Consider the following 12,873-nt stretch of genomic DNA (forward strand, 5'->3'; position numbering starts at 1 on the left):
AAAAAATTGTGGACATTGTTTCTATAAATCCAAAGGATTGTGGGGTTTTTTTGTTTGCAAATTTACATTTGTGAGTGTGGAATTTGGCAAGAAGTCCTTGTGAAACTGTGTTGCTATACACAGTATGTGGAGTATGCTGCTGTTGCCTGTCCGCTCCCTGTGTAACTGCAGCGCACCAAGGAGAGTGTTCCCCCTGGGGACGAGGCACGAGGGGGAAATTGGTTCCAGATGAAACAGGAAGTGGAGAGTGGAGACAAAGAAAGGGCTGTTTCAGATGGGGGGGGGGGCATACTGGCCTGGAGTTCAGTTCCAAACACACATACAGAGTCAAGGTTTACTGCCATTGCATCAGATGATATTTCTCATTCTTACCTATTCTTCATGTCTGGACTTTCCCACCCCTAACTCTTTGCTAATAACCTCATTCCCTGTAGCCCAGCCTGTCTAGACTTTTCTTCCCTTTCGGCATTCGTATACACCACCACATCTGTTTTTGGTCTCAGTTTACACATTTCTGGTCCTAGGCTTCCACAGAGTCATACTGTATAAACTTTGATAGCTGCCCATCTGTATGCTTGGAGAAACCCTGTGTCAGTCTACTGCCCCTGTGACCCTCTGTCTTCCACATTTGGTACTTGATTGGCTGAATGAATTCGATCAGGAAGTGATTCCTGAGGCAGGCAGGCAGGCAGTCTGCTCTGAGGTCAGAGCCAGGAGGTTAACCCTGTTCACACTCTTCAGAAGCCAAGGCTGCCCCTTCTCATTGCTGCAGCATTACACGGCCCATCCTCAAGCTGTTTGCTGAATAGAGTGCATTAAGGCCGAGAGGCAGCGCATGGATTTAAACCATTTTGCCTGCTGCTCAGTCCTGTAGATTAAATGTAATGAAAACATCAGCACTTCTAAGGGCAACCCCATCCCCCAATTTATATATATAGGCGCTCACTCACACACACATTATTCTTTTCCCCTCTCTCAGACCTTCTCTCGTCCTCTCCCCCTCCCCTCCTTCTGCAGGAGAGCAGAGGCATGAGTCTCACTAGGCGGTCATGTTTTCTCTGCGAGGCATGCCAGCAGGCTCGACTGCGCTGGTGTCATCTCTCTCACTGCTGTCAAAATATCATCGTTTGGTTAACTTTCCCTCATTGTTCCAGGCCTCCTCTGCTCCCCACTCTGTCTTTCTGTCTTTCTTTTGCCCCCCCCCTCCCCTCTCCTCACCCTCCTCACCTAGCTTCTACAGAAAACAATGGCTCTTCTCTCTCACTGTGGTAAAATGACATGAAGAAGAAAAGAGTGGGAGAGAGATAGAAATAATTGAATTAAATGTAATTACAGAGCAATTAACCACAACACTGGTTTCTGGGGCAGGGTCGATGAGGAACGGGGAGGGGGCTTGCCCTCTGCTGCTGGTGTTTTTTTTTTTTTTTTTTGCCAGTCACATCACATCCACTCAGATCATTTACAAAAGTTCCTTCTATCCTTGTGTGAACTTTGTTGTGTATTTTTTATGCAAGGTACCGAAATCAATAATACCTGCAAATGAAAAGATTTAATAATAAATTTTATGTTTCATCTTTCATAATAGAGATGTTGTTGACAGGCCAAATACAGGTTATTTATGATCTTGAAGACCACAAATTAATATTTGGAACCAATATACTGTATATTTGCAGTCAAAAATGTAAATCTGTGACAACATTTATAATTCCTTGAAAAGCTTTTAACAGTTTTAGTAATATGGCAACTGTATTTGTTGTCAGCTTTCACATTTATCTGAGGGATTATGAGTAAGTAGTAAACTAATAAATAAATGCAAATTGTATGCAAGCAGTGAATGGTTTATGTGTAGTAGACATACAGTGAAAGAATATACGGTTGCATAATTTATCATAAGATACTACATAAAACTTACTTTAAAGATAAAATCAAGATGAAAGTAGATGAATTTTGCCAGCAGCAAAAAATGTACCTAAAATGTAGTGAATGAAATAAAAATATTTGGAAAAAATGTTTTTGACTTGTAAGCTCTTGCTTTGTAGTGCATGGTCTTTTTGATTTACAATGACAGGTAGTGAAAATTATATTTTAGTTGTCATCATTCCCGTGCTCCATCCTCTTGATTCTTTTATGATTTTTTTTAAGCATGTCACTTTTTCTGGAGTGCGCTTCACCTGAAATACAAAAGTTTTGGACTACCATGCTGCATCCTTTCATTTCCAAAAGCCCAGCCATTCACCCGTTCTCCTCTCCTCCTGTTGTCTCTTGCAGAACAATGAGCCGTTAAACCCAGGTTTCCATGGATACCCACCTCACAGTCAGGTAAGAGATTAGCTTGCAAACCTGTGTTTAAAAAAAAAAAAAAAGAATCAAAAATAATTTCAAAGAGAATCCTTGAGTCGTCCAATATATGCTGGTGTTGAGCCACAGACAACACCTTAGTGAAGCTTGCATATTTCAAAGTGTTGAGAAGATGATAAACGGGAATCAAATAAAATAGGCTTTTAAAAAACATTTGGGCTTGTACACAGGTGGCCCTTGTGTCGTCCTTTTTCTAGTCATAATCGACTCTGATGTAGCACACTGTTTCCTACAGCCTGCGGTTGCTCATAAACGATGGCTGTTCCAAGAATTGATGAGAGTGCAACTAGAGCTTGAGCCTCTCTTTGACAGGCCTGAACCCTTTGGAAAATGGAGCAACCTTATGCTATCACCTTCTTTAAACTAAGCTCTACACGCAGCGCTGCCTCAATGCTATTCCTATCCTCTCACCCACCGTTGGCTCTCTCCTTTTTTGTGCTTTTCCATCTCTTTCTCATTCTAAGTGTCTCTCCATGCATATTGCTCTCAGTAATGAGTGCCTTATGTGTGCAGTGGCAGGGTATTCGACTGCTTTCTTATCTACATCCCAGCAGCACATGGAGCAGCTCAGACCAGCTCAGAGTGAGGATGAGCTTGTGTGCGTGCGTGTGTTTGTGTGTGCATGCACGCAAACCTCACCGGGCTCCTGTATCTAAGAGCTTTCATGTGTGTCCCTTTGTCTCCGATTGTGTGCGACTCTAGCCTCTGTTTTGGGATGTGCAGCTCTCTGGCAGTGCCACAGGAGGGGAGTGTTGGTCTGCGAGCCTGTTCGCCCCCCAGCCTCCTTTCCCACATCACAACATGGGAGATTCTCACAGGCCTCAACCTCTCCCGTGATGTATTATCTACCCCCCCCCCCCCCACACACACACCTCTACTCTGCTTGACTCTCCCGCTCCTGCTCTACCCTTGGCATCTCCTTTCTTGGGAATATACTTCTCTTGGAGTACGATTGCGAGATTGAAAGAGGCTGACAATGTTAAAAATGTGGCTCCAGGTTTAGAGTCAACTTGATGTAGATTCCCTTGCTCTCTCCCTCCCCGTGTCTCCTCTCTCCAGCATTTAGGACGTTCTGTTTGGAAGATTATGAAAGCAATGAAACACTCAGGTGCAGAGCAGAGGTGAAACAGAAATGGACGTACATTATTTAAGACGGCTTGCCTGTGGGGCACAGAATCTCATGATAATGAGTTGCTCAGTTAGAGCAGACTTATATTCCAGTCTTGGCCTTTGCCTGCCGGGCTTGATCTCCTGGTAAGACAAACATCTGGGCAGGGTGGACTTGTGATCTGCGGTATGTCTGAAGTCCCTTTGTCGTCTGTTACATTTGCTATTAAGTCGCGCCGCTGCATTTGTTTTATAAATGATTTAAAAGTCATCCCCGCTAATGTATTCTGCCCTTGAGCATGCATATTAGGAGTCTCCAGCACACTAGCTGCTGGTTATCATGCAAATAGCCCAGCCTAGCTGTGTGCTGGATGGGCCTTTTCATAGCTGGAGTACATTTGTCTTGGTAATACTCCTGTCTTAATGTTATGTATGCGTGTTTGAACTGCCTGTAGGTCTGCCTCTGTCAATATGAGTGTGTTAAATGGTGACAGGCTCCTGTGGGTCCTTGCTGCTCCTGTACACTGTGTAGGCGTGTCTGGTTTGGCACATGGCCATTCTGACCTTTCAGGGCTGACATGTCAGTCTCCTGCTGTTTCTGTCACAGAAACGATCATGGATAACAATACACAAGAAAGTCAGTACGCTGACACTGCATGCATGGCAGGGTAGCAAGATCTGGGAAAAACTGATTACAGTGTTTTTTTCCTGATATATTGTGCTATGAAATGGAAGTTTTTTTTTAACCATAAATCATGAATAGCTCTGTGGGGACAGAACACTTCAGTCTTAAATGATTGGAGCAATTTTGTTGGGAATCATAAATGTTATGCTATTGACTCTTAATGCATTGAACACAAAAGCAGGTGAATGCTGTGATGGAAGTGATTTTCAAGGGGAAAAGAGGAAATTTTTTACACTGGTTGACTGATGGTGGAGGCACAAAGTACATGTTTCTGGTCAGCATTAACCTTACTGCAGCTGAAATAATTCCATACAATCATTGTTGCTACCAAATCCTCCTGTTCTGAGTTTTTCTCGTGTCTCTCATTTCTCAGTCACTAACAATAAACTGCATGTATCAAAGAACCCATAAGTTAGAGTGAATTATATTAGACATCTCCTGTATAGTTTTGGAAAATTAGAGCTGTGCAAGTTTTCTGTTTTTATCAAGCTGCAGAAAAGTTGTGGAATGACTGGGTTGAATTGAACCTGATGCAGCAGTTACTGTATCACCCTGTTGTTAATTTACAACAGGGGCCAACTTACTGTACATTTTTCTGCTTATTTCACAGCTACCTGCAAGATAAATGGATAATTTGCCAAATAGTATTTATTTCAAAAGTGATTATTGATTTAAATGTTTTATTGTGTGAGATTGAATGGCATCTAGTGGTGAGGTTTCAGATTAAAACCAACGCACTACCCCCTTCACCCATCCCTATTGTCGTCTTCATTAGAGCCATTGGATATTACTCTGGTCTAGAGTCAGACACAAAAGCTAGACACAAAAAAAGTGAATAAAATGGAAGAAGTACTGTACATACAAATATGGCATTGCGGTATGAGTATGAGCTGGTCTCATTCTGAGCTCAAGAAAAACACAATTACAATTATTGCATGCACTAATTAAAACACAGCAATGAATTATATACCAATTGCTGCAATTAATATTGCATGCTGAACCTTAAAAAGAATGTCAATGACCAGCATTCAACAAAGGTGTGTAATAAATTGTTAGTAATATATGGTCATTTTTTCTGTTCTTTACCCAGAGCAAAACTTAAGCAATATTGATGCAGGTCATAACTTTCTAATGAGTAACTGCAATTCTTCTCAAACTATTGTGCATTATTGCTGTAGAATAGTTAAGCCTGAACTATTGATTATCTTTAAGTGGTGTGTTTGAAGGAGCAGGCCTTTGTTTGAATAAGCTGATGAGGTTATAGTGCATATAGGCCTTTGTTGGAGCCCACTGGGGTCCGTATGTCCGTCAAGGTGCAGCAGCACCAATATGATCACACCACATCTGTGTGTACATTATGCGCATGTGTTTGTGTGCGACAGTGTGTGTTTATCGCCGTGTTCAGTCTGTGTGCTTAATCCTCAGATCATCCCCTATTCATCCTCTCATCCTCCTCACTTACAGCCCTAATCCTGTCATCTCTTGGTCTTTTTTCCACCCAGCCCTTTATCCATTTATCTCTGTATCCAGTTATCTCTCGCTTGCATCCACTGGCCCTCTCTCTAGACCCTTCTCTCTTCGTTAGTCCTTTTTCCCCAACCACCTCCAATCACTTATCTTGCCCTCCCTCCGTTCCATCCCTCTGGACCCAGTTCTAGCCAGACTCAGCAGATGTCTGAAAGCTTGGCATCAGGGCTTTTTTTCCGCAGAGTTCAGTCCCTCCCATATGAAAATGCGGTGCAAGGAACTGCACTCTGCGAATTAAGCACCCCCTAACAATAAAGTGGTGGGATGCGAAGGTACTGAGCCCGAGCCAGAAGAAAAAGGCGCAGTGCAGCGTTATACTGATTCATGTTCATGTCCAGCAGCGCTCCCTCAGTTTTTTGAGAGTTCCATCTGTGTGATGAAGACAACTACTGCAGAGAGATGGTGATCTAGGAGCCTACCCACGCAGCTAGCTACCTAGCTGTCTACTGACTGGCCTACCTACCACTGCTTTTTGGAGCTGACAGGCTGCCAAGCAATAAATAAATCATCAAAAAAAGCTGCAATGCGGTGGGGGTCGCGTTTGTGTTCTGTACTCTCAGGCAGCCAGTGCGTGGATAGAAGACAGCATCTTCTTCCTTCCTGTTCCTTTTCTCTCTCCAGGGTGTTTGAGGAGACGGCAACAACAGCTTTCTGACTCCATCCAGACACAGGGCTAGATTGAATAGCTAGATTGAAGGATGGATGCTTTGATGGATAGGAGGGACTGAGGTTAAGAGGGAGGGAAAGTTTAAAAGAGGGGCGGGAACAAGAGGAAGCAAAGGGGGGGAGCAGCGGAACGTGTAACGCGAGCGTGTGAATGACAGACGCAGCGCAAAGAGAAGAGAGAGAGGAGGAGAGAAGAGATTCAGGCTGTCAGGAGGAGAGAGACAGAAAGGCCAGAGGGGGATCAGAGCAGCAGGGCCAGGGAGACGAGGAAAACGGAAGGCGCACAGTGACAGACACGGTTTGCTTTGCGTGCAGTAAGAAGTGCAAGAAGAAGAGACGCCGGCAAAAGGGAAGGGAAGGAGGAGGAAGAGGGAGTGAACGAGGGAGAATTTGAATGTGTGAGACAGACGTGGACTGAAGCCATCGGCAGCTCATGGTCCTAGAGCACAGACAGAGGAGAGGAGGAACAGGAGGAGAACCAGAGACTCAGAGGGAAGGGGAAAGGAGAAGGGCTGGGAAAGTGGAGAGCTGGTCAGCAGTTGTTCCTCCAGATCAGACAATGATGGGGCTGTACTACCCTGCAATGCTGCCGGTAAGTTCACATCTCAAACCAAGTCTTCTCCGTTAACAGCTTATTACAAGTAGAAAAATGAGCAAGATTATTCATGCTTTTTTTTTTGGAGATGAGTTTGCTTGAGTAAAGTAAGTAATTAGTGTGCTGTTTATGGTATGGCCTGTTTTTGGTTTGCTGCGTCTTGGCCCAGGTGAGGCCTTTGTCAGATACTTGGCAGGGCATCAGGCTAACAGCAGGGCTTGTCCCTGCAGCTCAACTCGTTTCACTTTTTAACTCTTTGCACCCAAGTGTCTTTACACTGTTTTGGAAGAAGTCGTGCTAATGGCGACATAGTAAACATGCTGCATTTTATGGTTGCAAAGCAAGAAAAAAGTCAATAAGCAGGGAGACATTAATAATTATGCATGTTTGCACAAAGTGTACAGAATAACGTGACTATATTAAAATAGTTGCATACTGCACTGCAGCATAATGATTTTACAGTTGATGGTATGTGCTAGGCTGCTCTTAGCATATGGTGGGCGTGTCTGTGCTACTTAAGCTGAGACAGCCTGAGGATGGGAGCTGTTTTCTGGCTCTGTTCGAGCATGTCCTGCTCTCTGGTCTTGGGTTCCTTTGGGCCTTTGGGTGGTGGTGGCGAAGGTGGAGTAAGAAGCGAAGGAGGGGAGGTTTGGGGTGTTGCAGACACCAGGTAGCAACGGCAGCACTCACTGCCTGCGTTGACATGTATGTACAGTGTGCTCTCACCATGCTGACTGCACCCAGTGTCATGTTAGATTTCAAATGCATGTATGTGCCGTGCTCATGGAAGGTGGAGGCTGGGATTTTGTCAAGCGCTTAAACATTGTCATCTAAGCTGTCCATGCGGTTTAAACTTCAACTGTCAGTGGACAGAGGGAGACAGGTGCCAAGTCCCAGTTGTTTCTGAGCCTGTACTAACACACAAACACACACCAGTTGTTGCTAAGAGTGCTTTACTTGCCCCCCTACAACTGAGACACACATAGTTACTATTAATGAATACACAGCAATGCCAGTGTCCTTCAGTAACATGAGCACACAGACTGGATATGCCACTTTCACCAATCCTCTGCCACTGTCCTGTAACTTGTACATAAGATGTCCATATAGTACTTTAAGAGACACTGAAGAATAAAGTAGGCACTGCAGTGTTTATGAAGATGATTCAGTACAATGAACTGAGGGGAGCCGCTTTGTAAAATATTTTTCTTTATTTGGTCAGCTTCTGAAAGGGTAAAACAACCGACGGCTCTACGTCGACATGTTGAAGAAGCTCTGAAATTGAGAGGAAAGGTTAAAGTCGTGAGCCTGCAAGCCAATTGCTGTGTTTCTGTAAAACAAAACTGTAAAGCACATTTGAAGCAAATGATTGAAACATAAAAATAGAAAATGCACATTTGGGCATGTGTCCATCACTTGGTTTGGGGTGAAGGTGTCGGTAAAGGCTATGTTACATAGGTCATGACCCAGAACCATGTTTTTATTCTATGGATGAGACCGAGGAATCATTTGATGTACTTAACAGTCCACATGTATCTGTCAGCCATGTTTAGAAACAGCTTCCTCTCCAGAAGAAGAAACAGCATCAGAATTTATTCAGAAAAGGCAATTCCTATATTCTTTTAAGCACAGAAGGAAGAAAAACATGTCAAGCAAAACAATGGTGGCCTTGGAAAATGGCATGAAGAAAATCAGCAAATTGTGATAACCAAGGGGCAAAGACCTTGTATCTTAAAATTGCAGTACCAGTGTTGGCCACTGGAGTTGGCTCCAGAAGCGCTGGCTCCCATTGACTTAGAGTGAAGTTCTCTCAATAGCTAGTAAATCAGTAGAACTCATTCTGTGCTTATGCGTTTTATTTGGAGCCTCTAATAAATGTTTCCTCTGTTAATCTGATCCCAGGTCTAATAGAAGCTTTTCTGTCTGTTGTATCAGGCTTTGACAGGTCTGTATGAGCTAATTTACCTGCTGAACTGAATCAGACTGAAGAGTTTATGTAATGAAACACATTTTTCCCTGACAGACCATTCAAATGTAGTTTTGGTTAAGTTCCGCTGAAAAGAAAAAAAAACAAAACAAGATGTCATTGCTACACATTGCTTAGTGAAAGACTACAGTAAGCTAGCACATATCTTTAGCTCGTCTGTGACCCCTTTGTGTAGCAGCAGCTCAACCCCTTTTGTCCAAATATGGTCACTTCTGACTCCAGAAATCCAACATGGTCACAGATCACATTCTGCTGCATCAGTTGGGCATCTCATAAAGTAGTGGGTGTCTCATTTGTCCATCCACTAATTACATGCAGTCAAGGGGAATAACACTATTCAACATTATCAGGACGATACAGCTTTCAATAACCACCATCCACAACAGACATGGAGGTCCCTCGTTAGAGCCATTCTTAACTTTAGTTCACACAGTAATGCATCCTAGTACTGGATGTCACCACTGTAAATGGAAAAAAAAATAGTAATAGTCCACTTGGAGCTCAGGAATGTTACAGATTCCATAAAAGGTGACCTGCTCCCTATGTAGACAAACTCATTCTAAGTAATGAAAATGCAACAATTCTTATTTTCATGTGGTTCCACACTAATCAATCAAATTCAAAACTTAATCTTAATTAATAATCAAAACTTAATTGTGAATTATATTCCATTTCTGCAATTACAGTGTCTGAAATCCCCCTAAAACTGGTTTCTTCTGCCTGATTAAATGGTGTGAATGCAAAGCCAGTATAAGATATTTCAGCCTTTGCTTTGTGGTTATCGCACACATTTATATTGTATTGATGCACTTATTATAACTGTAGAGCTTTTAAACAAGCCACATTGCATTGTGTGTGTTGATTAATTCAGCTTGACTATGAATGCAGGCTGCAGTTGTGTGCACACGCTGTATAATGACCTGATATGGACCTAATATTTACAAACTGCCTGTAAGCATCTGATCTCCTGATCTGTTCTGACTTGTACATGATTGTACCTACCCCAAACAACCTTTGAAATCTCTAATGTTCCCTGTCCACCCTAAACATTCTCCTTTTCCCCCTTTCTCTTCGCCCCCTCTGTATTTTCTCGCCCCACAAGCGAGAACAGCTGTAAGCTAAACACATTATTGGTCTTCAAAGAGAATAACACCAAATGGAGGATGGCGGCAGTAACTAGAAGGGTGTAAGGGCAGGGGTGGAGGGGGTTAGTTCCATGTGGGAATGCACTTTAAAGGTGACACACCAGCAGTCACCATGTCCTCTGTAAAATTTATGGCGCTGCTTTCTATTTTTGGTGGCTCAGCTCTATAGCATGGATAAGACTTACCCTTAAATCCTTAGTTTAACAGTGAAGTTGCCACTGCTGTCTGCCGCACTGACACTACAGACAGCCAAGCTTACCTTTAGCCAAAAAGTAATGTAGTTGCGAGCTTGCTGCATTAGCGTTCTTGAGTCTTGACAGTCCTGTAAACTGTGCACACCTGCAAGCTTATTGGGACTCCAGATGTCTTCTGACTGTCTCAAAGTGATGCCCACCAGAGAGACTAAAAAAGAGTTTCACACCAATCTACTTTATTGGTTTCTGCTAGTTGATAAGGCATCATTTCAGCTTTGGAGAGGTGTGAAGCCATGACAGTGGACCTGTCAGTGTGGAGACTGTTCTGTGTGACATTTTTTGCCAGGTGGCCAGATGTAAGCAAACAGCAGGAACAGGTGGCCACGGCCTTTCTGTTCTATTTGTGCTAAAACTGATTATTAAAGTCAGTGTCCATGCTCTGTATATTTGAAGCATATGGTACTGACAATCTGCACCTGTATGCTATGGACCATCCACTCCATGAGAGTGGGTCATGACCCTCAAATAGGTCACAAGACTTTATTTAGGTCACCAAATAAATGTGAATTTAAATTTTTAAGCAGGAGCTAGTGTGCATTTTGTTTTTTACTGATGAGAGGAAATAATGCGTTTGCTAATTCCTTAATGCACATATCTGGTCTTGCTTTAATGTGTAATTATATCTTTATTGACAATTAGGAGGCAGTTGCCTGTCATAATCATGCTCTCACATTGGCCTGTATTTACAGCTGTTACATTCACTGGAGTGCAAGGCAGTGAGTGACATCTGAGTATTAAAGTTGCATAACTGTTTCATCTCCAATATTACCTGCACAATAGTGCATACTGAACTGCTTTAGGACTACAGGCCTTCAAGGAATCCCCAAGGGATCCACACCCAAGTCTCTGCTTAAGTTCATGTGAGTACAGCTGCTAGCATGTGATATAATAACAAGATTTTACAGCTGCACTCTAACTGACAGATACCTGTATGTTTTATGTCAGTGTACAGCAAGCTCCACATCCACTTAAGCAACTGAAAACTGAGCATTCTACGCTGCCACACAAACAGACTCACTTGTAACCATGCATTCAGCATCAGTGCTTTTAATCTGTTCTTGTGCATATTTTTACATGACTATTTCCACTGTTTACCTCAACTCTACTACATGTCATAGGCAAATATTGGACTTTTCACTTCACTTCATTTGACACCTTTAGTTACTTTTCATACTCATACAATTCATATAATTCTTCATTCTCGTTCTGTCCAGTGAAAACCAACATGTCTCTCCAACATGTTGACTTTGAATGTTTGTGTGTAAACTGAAGGATGTGTTTCTTTGTTGGTCTGGAAGATTCTCCTCCTACTGTAGCTAAATAAACTCATTAAAACCCCCTTGGATAAGCTACACATGTCTTGTCACAAAGCTGAAAACCTGTTTTTCTGGATCCATGATAAATTGCCTTGTTTAAGATTTGTGATTCTCACAGGACAGCGGCGCTGCAAACATGTCAGTCTTACAGGTTATTATACATTATTGTGAATTAAACTACCAACATTAAACATGATATAAAGTGGTTCAGCTGAGTTCAGCTTTAAAGTAAATACACCACCATCTATAGCAGTACATTGAGTTTTCATGTTTTAAGGACATATGCTGATAATATTTGCATATTTTAGCATAAGTAATGTTTTGTATGCAGAACATTTACTTGTAGTGTAGTATTTTGACAGTGTGTTGAGTACTTTTAAAGGCTCTGACTGTTCCTTGCACCATTGTTGAGCACTAAACAGCAGTATACGCGCAACAATAATGATGCTCTAATGTACTGAGGAACACTACTCCACCTCAGGGCTAAGTGTTTTCCTACTGCCCATATAGCCATGATGATATTGTCAAACACTAATGCTGCTTTAACTGCCGCTGCCTTAGGCTGTGTGCTGTTGGTCAAGGTGTGAAAACACTTGCCAAAGCGTATATACAAACACACAGGAAAGGCACAATGCAAGCAGTGTGATGCGCAGATGCAGCAGAGCTGTAAATGTATGCAGCATCTCCTAGGTTACCTGCTCCTGCATGATAAGCAGCACTGTAATACTGTACCTCTGCACACATTGTACCCTAGCTTACATTGCAGCAGTAAATCGCTGCTTCTGGATTTCTTAAATTTGTCATGAAGAAGAATTCTCCATCTTACTGCACTGACTCAGAATTAGTGATGCAGGGCTTCTTTCGGATGGAATAAAACACTTGAAAGTGGTAAGCTTTGCACTGACTTAATTTTCAGATCCCCACTGATTCTTTTTGTCTTTAGTTTTGTTTTCGGTCAAAGTTAAAAGACGTGTGCACAAGTGAAACGGTTTTGCAGTAGGTAGTAGTTTGACCATAGAGTTTTGCCATATTGTTCTACCTAAGGTGAGCGCGAGTCTGAGAGGAAAGGGCCGACAGTTTGATTATGATAATAAAGCTGATGGTGGTGATGATCAGTAGTGTCAAAACAGACGTGATATGCCACAGATCTCAGAGCAGCAGAGCTGGTGACACTGACAGACAGCAACATCTTCCCCTGAATATACAGAGGAAATTATAGCTACAAGATCATGT

The 12,873-nt window shown here is 42.6% G+C and overlaps 1 protein-coding gene across 4 annotated transcripts in view; it reads left to right on the top strand.

The window, feature by feature from the left end:
• The window catches only part of LOC115423589 (RNA binding protein fox-1 homolog 2-like), a 59,677-nt gene that overhangs the window by 12,361 nt on the left and 34,443 nt on the right, over positions 1 to 12,873 (top strand). For 3 of the 4 annotated variants that reach the window (XR_003935986.1, XM_030140470.1, XM_030140471.1), the window contains exon 2: positions 2,269 to 2,319. Coding sequence is in view for 3 of the 4 variants with exons in the window: in XM_030140470.1 (XP_029996330.1) it covers positions 2,269 to 2,319 (51 nt within the window). In the remaining variant the exon portion in view is untranslated. Of the gene's footprint in view, positions 1 to 2,268; positions 2,320 to 6,499; positions 6,936 to 12,873 lie in introns of those variants that run through there. The other variant, XM_030140472.1, reaches the window with a different exon arrangement.

Source organism: Sphaeramia orbicularis, chromosome 8 (genome assembly GCF_902148855.1).
Source record: "Sphaeramia orbicularis chromosome 8, fSphaOr1.1, whole genome shotgun sequence".
NCBI classification, from domain to species: Eukaryota; Metazoa; Chordata; class Actinopteri; order Kurtiformes; family Apogonidae; genus Sphaeramia; species Sphaeramia orbicularis.